The following is an 18937-nucleotide window of genomic DNA, read 5'->3' on the forward strand; positions in this document are numbered from 1 at the left end:
TGCAGCTGTAGTCCAAGCTTGAATTATTCTCTTTCAATCTGCAAAGCTTGTTTTTCATAAAAATCCCCCGTAGACATGTTATGAGCTACTTTCTGTCAAGAAATTCTGTGCAAGTGATTATTTTTCTAAGTGCTGGAGTTTGGAAGCGCTCGTCGTAAGTCACTGAACGTCCCTGCATGCATCTGTTTCGCATTTGCACATAATGCAGGAGGCAGCAGCGCGACCCCTTAATACAAACGAGCGCTTCCAAACTCCAACATTTCTTCTTCTTGACAGAAAGTAGCTCATAACATGTCTACGGGGGATTTTTATGAAAAACAAGCTTTGCAGATTGAAAGAGAATAATTCAAGCTTGGACTACAGCTGCAATGTTGGTGAGTTTAACGTCGTTTAAGACAAGCAGATCGCAAACGCAAAATGATGAGTGGGGAGTCAATGGAGGGTATTGCAACTCTAGATTCATCCCATTATAAAAAAATCTAGAGTTGCAAATTGCGGCTAGGCCTGCTGTTAGCCTACTTTATACTCTTATCTCCCAGAGCCTTCCTGGGTTATCACATTGTAGTGTATCAGACAACAAACACATAACATAACAAAACAAAACAAAACAATATAACAGATGTTAATTTTGATGTCAATACTTTTGTACTTTTACTCGAGTAAAGTTGCAATGCAAAAATGGAAAACATAGTTCTCAAGATAATTAAAATCTGAATATATATATATATATATTAACGAAGATGTCACTGGTGGACGGGTGTCTGAACTGCCCACAGCCCTCCAATGAGACACAGACTGAGTAGGAACAAATTGTGCTATTTTATCTTGATCATTAGTGAGGACCAATTATATGAAGATAGGTTGAAAAGTGGCGAAGTGGTCCTTTAAGTAGAAAAAAACTAATTGACATGATTGACATGAACACACTGGGCTCACTGCTAAAATCTAAAATATCTAAAAACCACACATTACACACAAAGACCACCAGGAAAGTGTTCTAAATCTTCTAAATGTCATTAAACATATATTTTTTTGCAAAAAGTTTCCCTTTAACCAGTATGGCGCCCTGAGGGCTTCTGAGGTTGCGTGCACGCATCCGCCTGGGTGACAGCAGACTGCTGGGCGAGCGCTGGCGCTTTGGCATGGGGCGTCAGATCAACATATGGAATGAATTATGTACTGGCCATATATGGAGTGTGTCTTGAGCGTACAGGGTTTGATGAGGTCAGATCAACATATGGAATGTCTGAACAGGTCAGCTCCATATATGGAGATCTAAGGGTGGCAGCGGGGGCAGTGTCTTGAGTGTACAGGGACTGACGGCACGACAGACAGGTTTTACAGGTTTTCATAGTCATCTGCGAACCAGGGTCGCAATATTTTTACTTTATGTGAATTTGGATGGCATATTTATTTATATATTTATTGGCATATACTTAATTTGATTTGTTTATTTGTTGTGTGCAATTAGTTAGCCTTCACCGTTCATCACCAATTTGCCACTTGTGGGCTTATAGTCCCATTTTTGAGTGGTGCAAACCACTCCAACAACCAGCTTTGTCTGTATCTGTATGTGTGTACCTGTACGTGGGGCCACGTACAGATGAGCACGGTTGCTTTGGTTAGTGTGTGACGTCACTGCACGACTCAGTTCACATGGGTGTGATTTTTTATGATCATAATAACCCCTCCTTCCCTTCGTATTTTAACACAACTTCCTTTTTAAGATTCAATAAACTTGATGTTGAATAAACCTTTTTGGTACATCAGCCTCTGGTTCTGTTCATTCTGAACACTTAACCAATTTGGGTTACCTTACCTTTGTTCACTTACCTTGTCCAATATAAATACAATATATGGTTAATGTGTTTGTAGGATCCCTCACTCCTATCTGTGAGGGTGGTGTAGTCATTATCTCCCATAATATATTATCCCTGCTACATAAACATTAGGCTATGTTTTCGAACATTGAGATTCTGTCACGGTCCGCTCCTCGCACCGTGGACTGTCCTTATTTTGCTTTTGGACTTAAGATAAGATTTGTCATTTGTTCCTGACTGTTCTGTTTGTTTGTTTTGGTTACACTGTTTGTTACCTTGGTTTTGTTCGTCTTATTTTGTAGTATTGTTTTTAGTGTTTCCTGTCTTCCTAGTTAGCCTACTGTTTTCCTGCCTTGTCTAACCTTGTAATTGGTCAGTGTTTCCACCTGTGTCCTGTTAGTCCCCCAGCCTATCCCAGTGTTGATTGTCAGTTGAGTTCACCTGTGCCCTGTTATCCTGGGTCTATTTAAGTCCTGTGTTTGCATTGTTCTTGTTGGTTCGTTAGTTCCCTGTTGGGTGAGTTCCTGTTATGCATTCTGAGTTTTATCTGCCTTTTGCCCAGTTGTGGAAGATCCTGAGTTTGATTAATGAATCCTTCTAAGTTTAATTGTTCTGCCTCAGTGGTGTCTCCTGCATTTGAGTCCTCATCCCTACTCACCGTAACAGGTTCCTTACATACATAATTACTTAATACATCTGCATAATTGCAATCTTTTACTTTGTCTATTGTAGTACACCTAGCCCTCATTGACAGTAACTCTTCCATGTGTCATTTATTTTAGAAAACATGCCAACGTTTCACCTCATCAATTCTAACTTGACAATCAAAAAGGTTATTATGATTATTCAACAAGAGTTCAAGGTGAATCCGTTATCAGTATCTTTTAACATTTTTGTATTTATTTTGTACGTGTTTATTTATTTTGTACGTGTTTAGGGAACAGTTTATAGACCTCGCTCAATGTCTTCGCTACTCCTACGCAGACAGACATAGCAACGACCCACTGCGCAGACAGACCAATGACCCACTGCGCAGACAGACAGACCAACGACCCACTGCGCAGGATTGACGACCCAGGATGGACGAGAGACATCACAGTAGGCACGTTTACATGTCACGTTCTAATCGGGTTAAAACAAGGTTTTAAATACACCCGATTTAAAATATCCATGTATACACCTAAATAAACCCGATCAAGTCCGACCCGATTTAAATTCTAATCGGGTGCAGAGGGGTGGTCTAGACTTTTTTTAAACCCGATCAAGAGGACATTTCTTCCATGTATACACCTTAAACCGATTAGAATCTGATATGTTCTTTCTGCACATCAAATCGTCGGCAATTTCTGTTGCTTAACCTCCTTGTTTTTGGCAGTGCGATGAGGCGGTATACCTCTCTCTCGTTCCCTCTCCCCCCTCTCTCTCTGCAAGCGCATGTGCACACACACACACACACACACACACACACACGGCACTATAGCCGAAAATCTCCCATGCAAATAAAAAGTATAAATAAATAAAAGTGTTGCAGCCACTGAGATAATGGATGATGAGAATCACTCGTATGCTACCTGAAGTTGCATGCGCTGCCCCCCCCCCCCCCCCCCCCCCCTGCCTCTGTGATCGCAGATCTGTTTCTGTTTGGCTGAAGAAAGTTGATATCCAATATGCCTACATGCCATTATGGTTTAAACTTGAAGCCGTGCTGGTCAGTTTAGTGTGCTTCAAGTCAGTCGGACCAGCTCCGCTGCTTCAAGTCAGAGTTGGAACAGCTCCGCTGCAGCTACAGTAATTGATTTGACCTAGTTTCACGTCTTTTGCTAGTGATGTAATCAATTCATCATTTGGAACCACCTGCGTAAAATTCCACATTAGCCTATTTGACATTTTAAATGGCGTGCATGCCATGTACTCTTAATATTTTTCATTGTATATATAGATATTTTATATAATATTCTTTCCATTGCAACTATAGGGTAGGGTAAAATGTGAAAGCTGAATTAATAATAAATAGTATAAAGACGAGACGACTCAGACCATAAGGGTTATTAATTACTAGCCACAAAATAATCTGGAAATCAATCAACTCCGACGTCTGAAGGCTCTACCATTCAGTAGCCTACCATTGCTAAACAGACACAGTCCAAGTAGGCTAGTTGCATTCTCGACAGAGATGAGAGAGGAGAGATGGAACCCAGCCAGCACGTCCACTTGGGTCCCATGTGGTTTCAATGCGGGATACATGGGTACAAGTGGGAATGGGCTTGAACTGGGAACATGTAGTTCCAACATGGTCTACATGTGGGCTAACTTGCATGGGTTGGAAGTGGGCAAGCCCATGTAGTTCCAACATGGTCTACATGTGGGCTAACTGGCATGGGTTGGAAGTGGGCAAGCCCATCTACAAGTAGGGCTGTAGCCTGTAGGCCTACACAAACAGCAGCGTTGTAACAGTAGGCCTATAGAGCGTCGCAGTCCCGCCCCCTACCATGGCCCAGGAAACGATTCTCCGTTCATTTTCCTCATAGACATTTCAGAAAGTATTTATTTAAAGACGTTTACGCCGCGGACAAAGCCAACTCGAGTCGTGACAAATCATGACAACAAACACAATGTTTTGGGCCGAACAAATAATTAGAAAGAAGAAAAAAACGGCAGGTTACAACACTTTTTTTGTTGTTTTTCTTCTTTGTAATTATTTGTTTGGTCCATATTGTTTGTGTTGTCATGAGTTGTCACGACTCGAGTTGGCTTTGTCCGCGGCGTAACCGTCTTTAAATAAATACTTTTTGAAATGTCTATGGGAAAAATGCATTGGGATTCATTTCCTGGGCCATGGTAGGGGGCGGGACTGCGACGCTCTATAGCCTATAGGTATTAGGTAGGCCTACCATTACAATCCCTTTGTTCTTATGCTCATCTTCTCCACTCATTTCCCCCATCAGAAAAGTTGAAGTCAAACTGCTCTGCTGCTTCATTAACGAAACAAATCCAAATACATCCAGTGGCGGCCTTATATATGTTTCAATCGTTTCAATTGAAACGGGCCTCGAGCATCGGGGGCCTCCCGATTAAACCCCCCCCCCAAAAAAACAGTTCAGTGTGTGTAAAGGCGGGAGGGAAGAATGGGTAAAAGTGGGAAAACACATGTGGTGACCCATTTTATAGTAATAATAGGCCTATTAATAATAATAGGGTTAGCTGTGTGTATAATAATAATAATGTATTATTGAGTGGTGCAGCCACTTAAGGAACGGCAATGTGTGTCCCTATGTCTGTCTGTCTGTATGTATGTCTGTCCGTCCGTTTAGGGTACCAACAGGTGACAAAGTGGCGCTGTCGAGCTTCACACCGTGCACAGGTGCATGATGGGAAGTTGAGATTTTTTTAGTGGAGTGTACTCGTAGCCTACTGTACTGTACTGTACTGTACTATACTTTTACATAATAGGTAGTTAATCAACTAGTCGACTAGAAAACTAGGCAACTAGTCAACTAGTAAAAATGACTAGAAGTGAATGCCCTACAGTATTGATTGATTGATTGAAGAATTTATTAACAGTTTGCAGAATTACAGTACATTTCAAGCACAAACTCTATACAAAGGCTGTTAACTGTGAGTGGACGACCCAATTAAGCATTACACTTGTTTCCAATAGGGTCCACCATGTTCAAATCATCAAAACATTTAGAGACGTACAAATAGACACTTCTATAGACAGAACAGGAATTCATCATAAAGGAGGTAAAAAGGGAAAAGAAACATATACAGTGAGGGGGAAAAAAAGGGGTGGGCGGTGGGGGGGGATTCACGTTCAGCTCCGTTAATTTGTTTGTTTTCCTTGGAGGAGCTGCGTTGGGTCCCCAAGTTGGCTCAGTGGCCATACCTTGAGTTGGCTGTGTGGCCGCGACCGTCTCTTGTGTTGTCCATGCGTTCGTGTTTGAGGGATTCCGATTTTACAGGGGCCAGTTTCGAATTGCAGCCGTCCGTAGGTGCCCTTTGAGAGCGGTTTTGAAAGAGTCAAGGGATTCGCATGTCTTAATGACAGTTTGTAGGGCGTTCCACATTTTGGTGGCATAGGAGCGAAAAGAATTTAGTCCCTTGTTTGTGCCGAATCTGGGTTGTACATGGTTCGTTGCACTCCCTCTGGTGTTGTGGGTGTGGACTTCGTTAACATTAAGGAAGTATCTAGACAGGTACATGGGTATCTTGGTGGTGTATCGAATCTTGTGGACCAGACCCATTGCAAGATGCTGTACTCTGTCGTCGACCCTAAGCCATTCCAGCCTGTCGAAGTGGGCAGGGGTGAGGTGGGTTCGGGGGGCTAGGTCAAGTAGGAGCCTGACCAGTTTGTTTTGGGAAGTCTGGAGCCTGGTTTTAAGGGCCTTTGAGGTGCTGTGGTACCAGGAGGTGCATGCATAGTCAAAGAAACCCTGTACAAGGGCTCCTGTTAAGGTCTTCAAGGTGTTTTTGTTGACCAGTGAGGAGATCCTGTAAAGGAATCTTGTTCTATGGTTGACCTTTTTGATTACGTTGGTGGCCATTTTATCACCGGAAAGATTAGCCTCCAGGATGGAACCTAGGTAGGTAATTTCATCTTTACGTGTGATAACATTGTCACCCAGTACAATGTAGTACAGTATGAGTACAGTATAGTACAAGTAAGTACAGTACGACTACAGTACAAGTGCATTACAGTACGAGTACAGTACAGTACAATGTAGTAGGCTACAGTACAAGTACGGTATCAGTACAGTACAGTACAATGTAGTAGGCTACAGTACAAATACGGTATCAGTACAGTATGTCATGAACGGGGCCTCCTGTGTGCACTCACTGCACTAGCAGCGCTGAGACACTGACAAAAAAAGAGGGGGGAAAAAATATTTTTTTTTCTTTTTGATAATAATTATTAATTATTAAAATTATGACGTCATGAACGGGGCACTCACTGCACTAGCAGCGCTGAGACACTGACAAAAAAAGTGGGAAAAAATGACGTCATGAACGGGGCCTCCCGGTCTCTAAGGCCGCCCCTGAGTACATCACCACTTACATGGGTCTGATTTCATTATACAAACAGTAGCTAATCTGATTAAAAGTGGGCACATGTAAACACCTGATCGGATTGAACTTGCCCCATGTAAACACTTGATCCAAAACCTTCAATCGGGTTTATTTTAATCAGATTGGAAGAAAGGTGTCCATGTAAACGCACCTACTGAGTACAACTCTGCACCCCCTGCTCTCTCTCTAACCGTGCACAAACACCCAGCATCATGTTTTATATTCAGTGGTGGAAGAAGTACCTTGCGTCACCTTGTGAGTTTGTAGATCTGTTATCTTCAAAGGATTTTTTTAAATATACATACATTTGTTTTATACATTTGAAAACTTCTTAAACGTGACCTTCTGCCTAATCAGTACTTTAACTGTATATTTTGGTGCCAATACTTTTGTACTTTTACTCAAGTAAATCTTGAACACCGAACCAGACAATGTATACGATTTGGTACTGATACTTTTACTTAAGTACAAACTGCGAATACTTTCATCTTTTATTTTATTTTATTTTTATTTTTTATTTTTAACGTTTATTTCTTTTCAAAAAGAGCCGTCATTTTCAATGATGCCAAGATTACAAAAGGCATAATACATAAGCAGTGTAATATTAAAAATAAGAACAGCACCACAAAATTAGTACCATCATGTCAAAATAAGCAAAGACCAGTGTGAAATCAATACCGACATCTTATTTAACAGTCTTTATCCAAGGCGCTGTAATTTTGCATTACATTCACCCATTCACACACACACATTCATACACTGATGGCAGAGGAAACCATGCAAGGCACCAACCTGCTCATCGGGAGCAACTAGGGGTTCAGAGTCTTGCTCAAGGACACTTTGACACAAACTCTGGGGGAGCCCGATCTGGGAACCTTTCGGTTCCCAACTGGCAACTCTACCCCTGAGCCACTGCCGCCCCAATAACTATTACGTATTTATCACGTAACGGTTCTTGCTAAAAATCAAGCAAGTATTTCTCACGTAACAGTTTTGTTCCTGAAATCAAACGAATATTTCTCACTTAACAGTTTTCTTCCTGAAATCAGGCGAGTATTTCTCACATAACGGTTGTTCCTGAAATCAGGCAAGTATTTCTCATGTAACAGTTTTCTTCCTGAAATCAGGCAAGTATTTCTCATGTAACGGTTGTTCCTGAAATCAGGCAAGTATTTCTCACATAATGGTTGTTCCTGAAATCAGGCAAGTATTTCTCATGTAACAGTTTTCTTCCTGAAATCAGGCAAGTATTTCTCACATAACGGTTGTTCCTGAAATCAGGCAAGTATTTCTCATGTAACAGTTTTCTTCCTGAAATCAGGCAAGTATTTCTCACATAACGGTTGTTCCTGAAATCAGGCAAGTATTTCTCATGTAACGGTTGTTCCTGAAATCAGGCAAGTATTTCTCACATAATGGTTGTTCCTGAAATCAGGCAAGTATTTCTCATGTAACAGTTTTCTTCCTGAAATCAGGCAAGTATTTCTCATGTAACAGTTTTCTTCCTGAAATCAGGCAAGTATTTCTCACATAACGGTTGTTCCTGAAATCAGGCAAGTATTTCTCATGTAACGGTTGTTCCTGAAATCAGGCAAGTATTTCTCACATAATGGTTGTTCCTGAAATCAGGCAAGTATTTCTCATGTAACAGTTTTCTTCCTGCAATCAGGCAAGTATTTCTCACATAACGGTTGTTCCTGAAATCAGGCAAGTATTTCTCATGTAACAGTTTTCTTCCTGAAATCAGGCAAGTATTTCTCACATAACGGTTGTTCCTGAAATCAAGCAAGTATTTCTCACATAATGGTTGTTCCTGAAATCAGGCAAGTATTTCTCATGTAACAGTTTTCTTCCTGAAATCAGGCAAGTATTTCTCACATAACGGTTGTTCCTGAAATCAGGCAAGTATTTCTCATGTAACAGTTTTCTTCCTAAAATCAGGCAAGTATTTCTCACATAACGGTTGTTCCTGAAATCAGGCAAGTATTTCTCATGTAACAGTTTTCTTCCTGAAATCAGGCGAGTATTTCTCATGTAACAGTTTTCTTCCTGAAATCAGGCGAGTATTTATCACGTAACAGTTTAATTCCTGAAATCAGGCGAGTATTTCTCACATGACTGTTCTTCCTGGCATCAGGCAAGTATTGACAGGAGGTCCTTTCTCCAGGTTCCTGGATTCCTTGAACCGTACTAAACCCATTTGATCAAGGCATCATCATGCGCCGTGAAGGAGACTATAAGGTGAGAAACAGTCAATATCATGATTCACCATGCAACAACATTTATGTAAGGTGCAACTGTTACTTACTTACTTACGCCTACTGCCCCTTCTGGGGCATCGGCCGTCAACAAGCGATCTCCAGGCATCTCTGTCTTGAGCTGTTCTCTCCAGCTGGTTCCAGGTCATCTTCATGGTCTTGATGTCTGCCTCCAGGTGCAACTGTTACTGCATTCTAAATAGGCCTACATACAAAATTGCAGTTGCAACTGATTGCATTCTAACTACATGTGTAAACGCTACACGTAAGCTACATGATCACAGTTGTGTTACAGTCCACTGTACAGGCCATTTGGTTTCCAAAATGCTTAGTATTGTAGCAGTCGTCACGTGGCGCGCCTCATTGGTATGTGCCCAAAATAACAGATCTGTAAGCTGTTGAAAACACCATGAGCGGTGTGCAGGGTTGGGAAGCAACGGATTACAGGTAACGCTGTTATGTAATCGGAGTAAAAAAAAGGTAAATGGCGTCTTACTAACTAACTGGATTACAGTAACGGGGATTACAGGCTTGATTACATTCTCCCCTCATCATTCTCCCCTTCCCCTTCCCTTCATCAATTTATTACAGGCTTGATTACATTCTCCCCTCATCAATTTATTACAGGCTTGATTACATTCTCCCCTCATCAATTTATTACAGGCTTGATTACATTCTCCCCTTGATTACATTCTCCCCTCATCAATTTATTACAGGCTTGATTACATTCTCCCCTCATCAATTTATTACAGGCTTGATTACATTCTCCCCTTGATTACATTCTCCCCTCATCAATTTATTACAGGCTTGATTACATTCTCCCCTTGATTACATTCTCCCCTCATCAATTTATTACAGGCTTGATTAGGCAGTAATTTTGCATTACATTCACACACACACATTCATACACTGATGGCAGAGGAAACCATGCAAGGCACCAACCTGCTCATCGGGAGCAATTAGGGGTTCACTGTGTGTGTCGCTGCCGCTACCCATAATGCACTGCACAGTGGGCACACAAGCAGCGGCGGTCCCAGCAGCACCACGTCAGAATCCAACTCTCCAGTCCCTATATTATATATATTATATTATATTCCATTATATCGCGTGATGATCTATAGCCAGCGGACACTCTGGTCAGTGAACTGTATAGGGGAAAACAGGAGGCGGGGTGTGTGTGTGGAGCGCTCTGTAGCTGCGGGGTCACGGGTGGAAAATGATACATTCCGTTCAAATGGCACTCCAGTAGGCTATGCATTGCTCGCTATGATGCAGACATAACCATAACTCTATGGATCATATCATTAACATGCAGCTCTCAACAGCTTCTGTGTTGACCAGTGTGGTGGTCGTATCAAGATCATTTCAAAACGACATAGCCTACAACAATAGTTGATTTCTAAATGCAAACTGAATCAGTCTGTGATTAATTACAGCTGTTGGTCTCTCATTGCAAAGTTAAACTTGTCAGCTCAATCGCGCTATAATGTGTGTGTGTGTGTGTGTGTGTGTGTGTGTGTGTGTGTGTGTGTGTGTGTGTGTGTGTGTGTGTGTGTGTGTGTGTGTGTGTGTGTGTGTGTGTGTGTGTGTGTGTGTGTGTGTGTGTGTGTGTGTGTGTGTGTGTGTCTGCCATGTGAGAACGTATTTGTTAAAGTACCATTTGTTTTTCCAATAGGCCTATACCAATTGCTTTTGGCTGTATACATATTTTATTATAATGATTAGGAATTATTATTATAATGATTAGGAATAAAGTTACCTTTTGTACAAACTGTGCCTGAATAAGACTGTATTTTAAAATGAATCATAATGTTGGTAGGTCTACTTAAGAGCCAAATATTTTCTGAGGTGGTATCGTTGAGAACCACTGATTTAACTATTTCTGTAGTTTTTTCATTATTGAAAAACATTCTTGTCTGGTTATCAATGATAAAACTTGTTTTATCTAATTAAATAGTTTTGCATGAAAGTAATCCAAAAGTAAGTGAAAGTAACCCCTTACTTTTGAAATTGTGGTACTCTCATTACGTTACTCAATTTTGGCTAATTATAGCCAAATTGGCAGTTGATAAAAATAATGTAGTCTATCTCTGTTCAGGAATGTTGCACAACGGTGAATGATGTCTACTGGTTAGATCTGCTGTGCTGTGGCGCCGTGAGGAGGGTGAGGGCGACGTGTTGGGAGCTCCACAAACTTAGCAAACTAGCGACAAAACTGATATTTATCAATATCTAGTTTTGATGATAGGACCCTTATTACAAACTGATATCTTACAACATCAGTTTAACGTAGTTTAGGGGACCTGACAGCTATACAATGACGAGAATCACCTACAGCAGGAAGATGCTACTAAACATCAAAGTAGAGAGCCACACTCACCGCAGGAGATACGCGGATCCCATCGCCTTGTTCCCCGAACTACAGCGGAGGAAAAGAGGCAGGAGAGCCGGCGTCCTGGTTCGGTTGAGACGGCGTGCACACCGTGCTCCACTTCCCAGCATGTTACTGGCTAACGTGCAGTCTTTGGAAAATAAACTGCATGACTTACGCGCGCGGATATACTTCCAGCCTGACATCAAGAACTGTAATGTAATTTGCCTTACGGAAACCTGGCTGTCAGCTGAAGTACCGGAGCATGCCATTGATGTCCCGGGCTTCTCTGTCCACCGGGCGGATCGAGACCCGGTTCTCTCCGGGAAGAAGACGGGAGGAGGTGTTTGTCTCTTGGTCAACCGGGCCTGGTGTGACCAGGGCAACATCGTAACAGTTGGAAAAGCCTGTACCCGCGACCTCGAGTACATCATGCTGCAGTGTCGTCCTGTTTGGCTCCCAAGGGAATTTACTTCGGTCACCATCGCCGCTGTTTACATCCCGCCACACGCCAACACAAACACAGCGCTTGAGGAACTCCACGACGCGATCAGCAGGCAGGAGACACATCAGCCAGATACAGCGCTTGTCGTGGCTGGAGATTTCAACCAGGCAAATCTTAAAAAGATTATGCCCAAACTCCAGCAGCATATCCACTTCGGAACCCGAGGTGCAAACACGCTGGACCACTGCTACTCTCCCTTCCGCAATGGTTACAGAGCCCTCCCCCGTCCGGCATTTGGCAAATCCGATCACTGCTCCATCCTGCTCCTCCCCGCCTATAGGCAGAGGCTGAAACGGGAAGCCCCGGTCTATAGGACGGTACATCGTTGGTCAGACCAATCAGAAGGCATCCTTCAAGATTGTTTTGACAACACTGACTGGGATGCGTTCAAGGCTGCGGGAAATCTGAACGACTACACAGACACTGTCACCAGCTACATCAGAAAGTGCACAGAGGATGTTGTCCCTATGAGGAAAATAAAAATCATGCCCAACCAGAAACCATGGCTGAATGCTGAAGTAAGGACAGCTCTCCATACTCGGCTCATAGCTCATCGGTCTGGTTCTCAGGAGGAGTATAAAAAGGCAAACTATTCACTCAGGGCAACCATCAAACTGGCAAAGAGGGAATATAGCCAGAAAATGGAGTCCAAGCTCGTTACTAACAACCCGAGGCACCTATGGTGTGGACTCCAGGCTATAAGTGATTATAGGGGGAAAACAAACCAAACCCCACAAATAACACCTACCCTCCCAGATGAACTTAACTCATTCTACGCCAGGTTTGAACCCTCTGTCAACACGACTGCCCCCTCCCTCACCTCCACCTCTGTGGGAGAACAGACCCCCCCGCAACCCCCCTCTGACTGTCCCTTTACCATCAGTGAGGCTGACGTCCGCCGCTCCTTCAGTCGGATTAATCCACGCAAGGCAGCCGGTCCAGACGGCATCCCGGGACGTGTCCTGAAAGCCTGTGCCCACCAGCTGGCAGGGGTGTTTACGGGGATATTCAACGAGTCTCTCTCCCTCAGAACTGTTCCCACCTGCTTCAAGTCCAGCACCATCATTCCCATCCCCAAACAGCAGAAAGTGACCAGTCTTAATGACTGGCGCCCCATAGCCCTCACACCCATAGCCAGTAAGTGTCTTGAGGAACTGGTTAAGGCACAAATATGTCCTATGCTCCCCCCCACCCTGGACCCCTTGCAGTTCGCTTACCGTGCCAACAGGAGTACGGAGGACGCCATTTCGCATGTCCTCCACACTGCCCTCTCCCACCTGGAGGGGAAGAACACCTACGTGAGACTGCTCTTCGTGGATTACAGCTCGGCGTTCAACACTATAATACCATCTAGGCTCGTCATTAAGCTCCAGGATCTGGGTCTGCACGCAGCTCTGTGCGACTGGATCCTGGACTTTCTGACGGGCCGCCCCCAGGTGGTGAGAGTGGGCGACTGCACCTCCTCCCCATTGACTCTCAGTACAGGAGCACCACAGGGCTGTGTTCTCAGTCCACTCCTGTACTCCCTCTACACACATGACTGTGTGGCCTCACACCCTACAAACACCATCGTGAAGTTTGCTGACGACACGGTGGTGGTGGGGCTGATCACCGGAGACGACGAGGCAGCGTACAGGGAGGAAGTGACCAACCTAGAGCGGTGGTGTGAGGAGAATCATCTCCTGATGAATGTCTCCAAGACCAAGGAGGTCATCGTGGACTACAGGCGGGGGAGGGACCCACATCCTCCTGTCACGATCAACGGCGCTGTGGTGGAGAGGGTGGAAACCTTCAAGTACTTGGGGGTGAACATCCACGAAAAACTTAAATGGGAGGCACACACAACTGTGGTGGTTGCAAAAGCGCAACAACGCTTATATGGTCTCAGACGCCTAAAAAAGTTCGGCCTGAGTCCTACAATCATTAGGAACTTCTACCGAGGGACGATTGAGAGCCTTCTGACAAGCAGCTTCACCAGCTGGTATGGGAGCTGCACAGACGGGGACCACAAGGCCCTCAGAAGGGTGGTGCGCTCAGCCGAGCGCATCACTGGGTGTCGGCTGCCCAGCATGGAGGAGCTGTACACTCAGCGATGCCTCAGGAAGTCCCTGAGGATCATTAAGGACCCCACACACCCCCATACAGTTTTTTTCAGGCTGCTGCCCTCGGGGAAGAGGTACCAAAGTATCAAAGCCAACACAAGCAGACTAAAGAACAGTTTCCTCCCCCAGGCTGTAAGGCTGCTTAACAAGCCTAAATGAATGAACACTGAACATGCCATGGTATTACGGCCTTGTATACTGACCTGAGTTCTTTAAACTTTTAAAACTTTTATACTTAGTATCGTTATTTAATTATTTACTACTTTTTTACTTATGTGTATTGTGGAGCATCACCCAACGTAAGTTTTTCACAATGCTGTACCTGTACATCTGTGTGACAATAAACACCTTGAACCTTGAACCTTGATGGAGAAGTTCCATAACTTAGACATAACCGTCACTTCTAAAACTAAAATAAAGGGAGCTGCTACTTCAGAGATGTTTACTCACCCCTGGAATTACAATGGTGGAAATGGAACATTAACAGCCAACGAGTTGCATAAATCCTTTATTTCGGCGATAAGTCTGTTCTCTCACACTGTTCTCTGTATATTGAACCATCTAGTGGCCTAACATTATGGTAATTGTTTGGGTCAGGCCGAGCCTCGGGCCGACCCGGGTAGGGTAGGGCTGGGCCTTAATTTTCGGACCCGTTGAGAACGCTACGTCTCCCCCTCTCCCACCCCCCCCTCATCCTCCCTTTTCTCCTCCCCTCTCCCCCCTTGGTTGTGTGGGTTCGTTTCCCATCAGTGCGATTGTTATTAACACTGTACAGACTCACGGTCCAGTAAGACCTGCAACTAACTCGTCATCCGGGGAGCTTCTCCCCGGAGTCTCTTTTTGTCTCCCACTCTGCAGTTCCATGGACTTGTATTATGGACCCCCAGCTGCCTATCAAGAGTGTGACTGTGGACCCGGCCTTCTCCCAGAGCACGGCCAAGGACTGCTACCATATCATAGTACACCACCACACTGTATTTTATCTTCCTCTTAATCCAAGTGCATTTTTGTGGCTCTTGAATCAGAGAGGTACTTGCCCATCTCTTCCAAAACAAGTCATTTTTTTCACCCTTCAGCATGTATAGGAGTCTTCTTTTGTGAACAGCTCACGTGTCATGACTGATTGTGCTGACATATTTCCATTGCTGACCCACGGCAAAGGCCAGGTCTGGGTTGGTATGGGTGTTCCATCGTGCAGAGAAGAAGCTTGGGGGCACTTTTGGGTCAAACAACAGTAGTGAGTTGGTGCTAGAGGCCCATTGGCTGTGTGTCTCCATTTGATGATGTTTGGCTGTAACCCCAAACCTTGTGTTGGGAATTGAAGTCTCCTGTATATGGGCCATTCTACCGAATCGGTTCAAATTCAGAGTTGGAAATTGTGTGAAATTTGTATGCTATTTTGGAAAAACTTTTACCATATTCATGTCGCACCAGATCTAAGGGACACATATTTCATAAAGGCAGACTCAATTATCATATTGTATTTTAATAATGTAAGTGTCAGTGTTTGTTTTTCCTTGGCAGACCTTGGAGATCTGGGCGGTGTTGGGCGCGGAGCCCGAAGCTAACGAGACCTTCACGGTGCTGCTGTCCAGCCCCAGCGGAGGAGCCCGTCTGGGGGGAGCGGCTCCACCGTCCAGCCCCAGCGGAGGAGCCCGTCTGGGGGGAGCGGCTCCACCGTCCAGCCCCAGCGGAGGAGCCCGTCTGGGGGGAGCAGCTCCACCGTCCAGCCCCAGCGGAGGAGCCCGTCTGGGGGGAGCAGCTCCACCGTCCAGCCCCAGCGGAGGAGCCCGTCTTGGGGGAGAGGCTGCACACCTACATCACCGTCCTGGAGAACCTGGCTCTGTCCGGCCTGTTCCGCATCGGACCCACGCTGAACAGGTCAGCGCTGAGCATCACACCACACACCGCATCCACAAAAAAATATATTTATTTAGGCACGCACGCGCACGCACACACACTGTAGGTTTAATATCTCTACCTGTGTATTTGCTGTTCAGAACTAACACAGAGGTGGTGGCCACGGAAGGGAGCGTGGTCTTCCTGAAGGGGGCGTGGTCTTCCTGACCGCTTCCCGTAGCAACGGTCTGGACTCTGCCGTCGGTGTGGAATGGGAGACGCAGTCTGAGAGCGCCGCGGCCGCAGGTGAGATGACGAGATGACTTCATGGTGTAATTTAATTGACTGGTTCTCCAACTGATGCGTATTTGGCCACGGACCCCCATCTGAAAATATGTTGTGCTTGACCAGTCATTAGTCCTACAAGTTGCTACAACCTATCTCAAACCCTCACCCTAACCCTAACCTCCCACGGGGCAGCACACCAAAACCTAACCTTAACCCTCTCCCAAACACACCTCACCAACCTTAATCCGGTCGCGTTAACGCACCCCTCACCAACCTTAATCCGGTCGTTTTAATGCACCAATGTCTAACCAATGCTATGTCTAACCAAAGTGTGCCTCCCCAGTGGTGCCCAGAAGAGAAGATTTATTACAGCAACAAAAAAATACCAATCCAGAAAAGAATTGCAATTGCACAAACTCGCAAGCGTGGCACAAACTCCTGCGCTGTGAGCTTGTACATCTGCTACTTTTGAACATCCAACATATCAATGGATAAAGTGGTTAAAATGATTGTGATGCCACGTTAACTACTGTTGATGCACCTTCACCATACCTTTGTAGCTTTATAACAATCCAGTATTTGTTGTCAGATTGTTTATTTGGATTCCTTTCTCATTTCACCTTCCTTCAATCTTCGCCTCCGTTTCTCCTCTCTTTCACTGTAGTCGGGGGATATTAATAAAATCTGGGAATACATTTCTTACCAAGAATTTTCTTCACCAATGTGTTTGTAAAGGTGTCTACTAACATATCCCACATTGGTTTCTATTCAACCACCCTAGGGGAATTTCTGACAGCTGCTGAAACCATTAGCCTATAACGTAAAATGTTCTAAATTTCATTATGTTTTAAGTAGCATGATTCTGAATCCATTCCAAGCATTAGTTTTTCACCAAAAACAATCCTTGGGCCAAAAATGGCCATATCCGTCATCACAAATGTGATGAGGTCAGTGCACATTTGGGCAAGTGGCTATGGCTGAATTTAGCACAAGGAGTGTTTTTCATGCAAAACGAATGCTTGGAATGGGTTCAGAATCATGAAAAACCCCTAGTTTGACCATAGACCCCCTAGTTTGGCCATAGCCACTTGCCCAAATATACCCAAATGTTTTGACCTCATCAACCATTTTTAGGAGTGTTTTTAGTGCAAAACTAATGCTTGGAATGGATTTAGAATCATGAAAACACCCTAGTTTGACAAGCATAATGAAATTTAAAACATTATGCCTTATAATGGTTGTATGGCACACCAACTTTCAGCAGCTGTCAAAACTTCCCCTAGGGTGGTTGACTAGAAACCAATGTGGGATATGTTAGTAGACACCTTTACAAACACATTGGTGAAGAAAGTTCTTGGTAAGAAATGTATTCCCAGATTTGACACTATACTGACGATATTCCCTGACTACTGGGGTAAATGGATTGTAAAATGGATTCATGATGATGGTGTGTGTGTGTTTCTTGCAGAGGGCAGCATCCCAGTGCTGGGCGTGTACCAGACCTTCCAGAGGGCAGCGTCCCAGTGCTGGGCGTGTACCAGACCTTCCAGAGGGCAGCGTCCCAGTGCTGGGCGTGTACCAGACCTTCAGCAGAGGGCAGCGTCCCAGTGCTGGGCGTGTACCAGACCTTCAGCAGAGGGCAGTGTCCCAGTGCTGGGCGTCGGCCTGGTGCTCCATCCCCGACGACGGAGCCTCCTCCCTGGCTATGAGACTGGACAGAACGCCCCCTGTTGGATCAGCTCACACCCTGGCCACTCTGTGCAGATGGCAAGGGATCTTTGTCCCCATACAGGTACATACAGACCATCTCTCCTCTCTATAAGCACCTTGCATTTACCTCCATTTTGTTTTCTGTCGGTGGAAACCTTGGATGTTCAAGACTACTTTTCAGGAAATACTCTCATCTCTTACAAAACAAGTCAACAAGATACTGCACTTTTTAAGCTTTCAGCATGTATATGAGTCTTCTTTTGTGAACAGCTCAAGTGGCATGACTGAGGTGCTGACATATTTCCATTGCTGACCCAAAGCAAAGGCCAGGGCTGGGTTGGTATGGGTGTTCCAGTGTGCAGAGAAGAGGCTTGGGGGCACTTTTGGGTCAAACAACAGTAGTGTGTTGGTGCTAGAGGCCCATTGGCTCTGTGTCTCTCCATTTGATGATGTTTGGCTATAACCCAAACATTATCTGCAGATCAGCTTCCACCAACTTCTTCTAATAACAACTTCTAATACCACCTTTTCTAAACACGTCCTTCTAACACCACCTCCTTCTAACACGTCCTTCTAAAACCACGACCTTCTAACACGTCCTAACACCACCTTTTTCCATGTTGGTGAAAACTGATCTGCAGAAGACATATGATGATGTGAATTCACTCACTCCCACTGGTACCAGCACCTGCCTTCTATGCAGGGGTCTTCAATTCCCAATACAAGGATTGGAGTTACAGCCAAACATCCTCAAATGGAGAGACACAGAGCCAAGGGGGCTTGTTTGACCCCAAAGAAGCTTCTTCGCTGCACAATGGAACACCCATACCAACCCAGACCTGGCCTTTGTCGTGTGTCAGCAATGGAAATGCGTCAGTACCTCAGTCATGCCACTTGAACTGTTCACAAAAGACTTGTATACACACTGAAGGGTGAAATAGTGCAGTATCTTGTTGACTGTTTTGGAAGAGATCTCT

The 18937-nt window shown here is 44.6% G+C and overlaps 1 protein-coding gene across 4 annotated transcripts; it reads left to right on the forward strand.

Annotated features, from left to right (window-relative positions):
* The first annotated feature begins 2778 nt into the window (after positions 1–2778).
* Positions 2779–17877, forward strand: LOC306916905 (uncharacterized protein). 4 transcript variants are annotated; one of them, XR_013789045.1, is made up of 5 exons: positions 2779–2918; positions 14944–15082; positions 15628–16004; positions 16124–16268; positions 17719–17805. XR_013789045.1 is itself a non-coding variant. In XM_079494999.1 (4 exons), the coding sequence occupies exons 1-4, from the start codon at positions 2900–2902 to the stop codon at positions 16127–16129; spliced, it is 483 nt and encodes a 160-aa protein (XP_079351125.1). In that variant the 5' UTR covers positions 2800–2899; the 3' UTR covers positions 16130–16256. The 4 variants fall into 4 exon arrangements, 1 of the variants encoding a protein (XP_079351125.1); XR_013789046.1 differs by having other exon boundaries at positions 2800–2918; positions 14982–15082; positions 17760–17877; XR_013789047.1 differs by having other exon boundaries at positions 2800–2918; positions 14982–15082.
* Positions 17878–18937: the final 1060 nt, after the last annotated feature.

This window comes from Electrona antarctica (assembly GCF_951216825.1).
Source record: "Electrona antarctica genome assembly, chromosome: 24".
Taxonomy (NCBI): Eukaryota; Metazoa; Chordata; class Actinopteri; order Myctophiformes; family Myctophidae; genus Electrona; species Electrona antarctica.

Coding starts and splice junctions, on each gene's coding strand:
- LOC306916905 (XM_079494999.1), top strand. Junction 15,083..15,647: donor AGGACTGCTACCATATCATA/GTACACCACCAC, acceptor TTTCCTTGGCAG/ACCTTGGAGATCTGGGCGGT.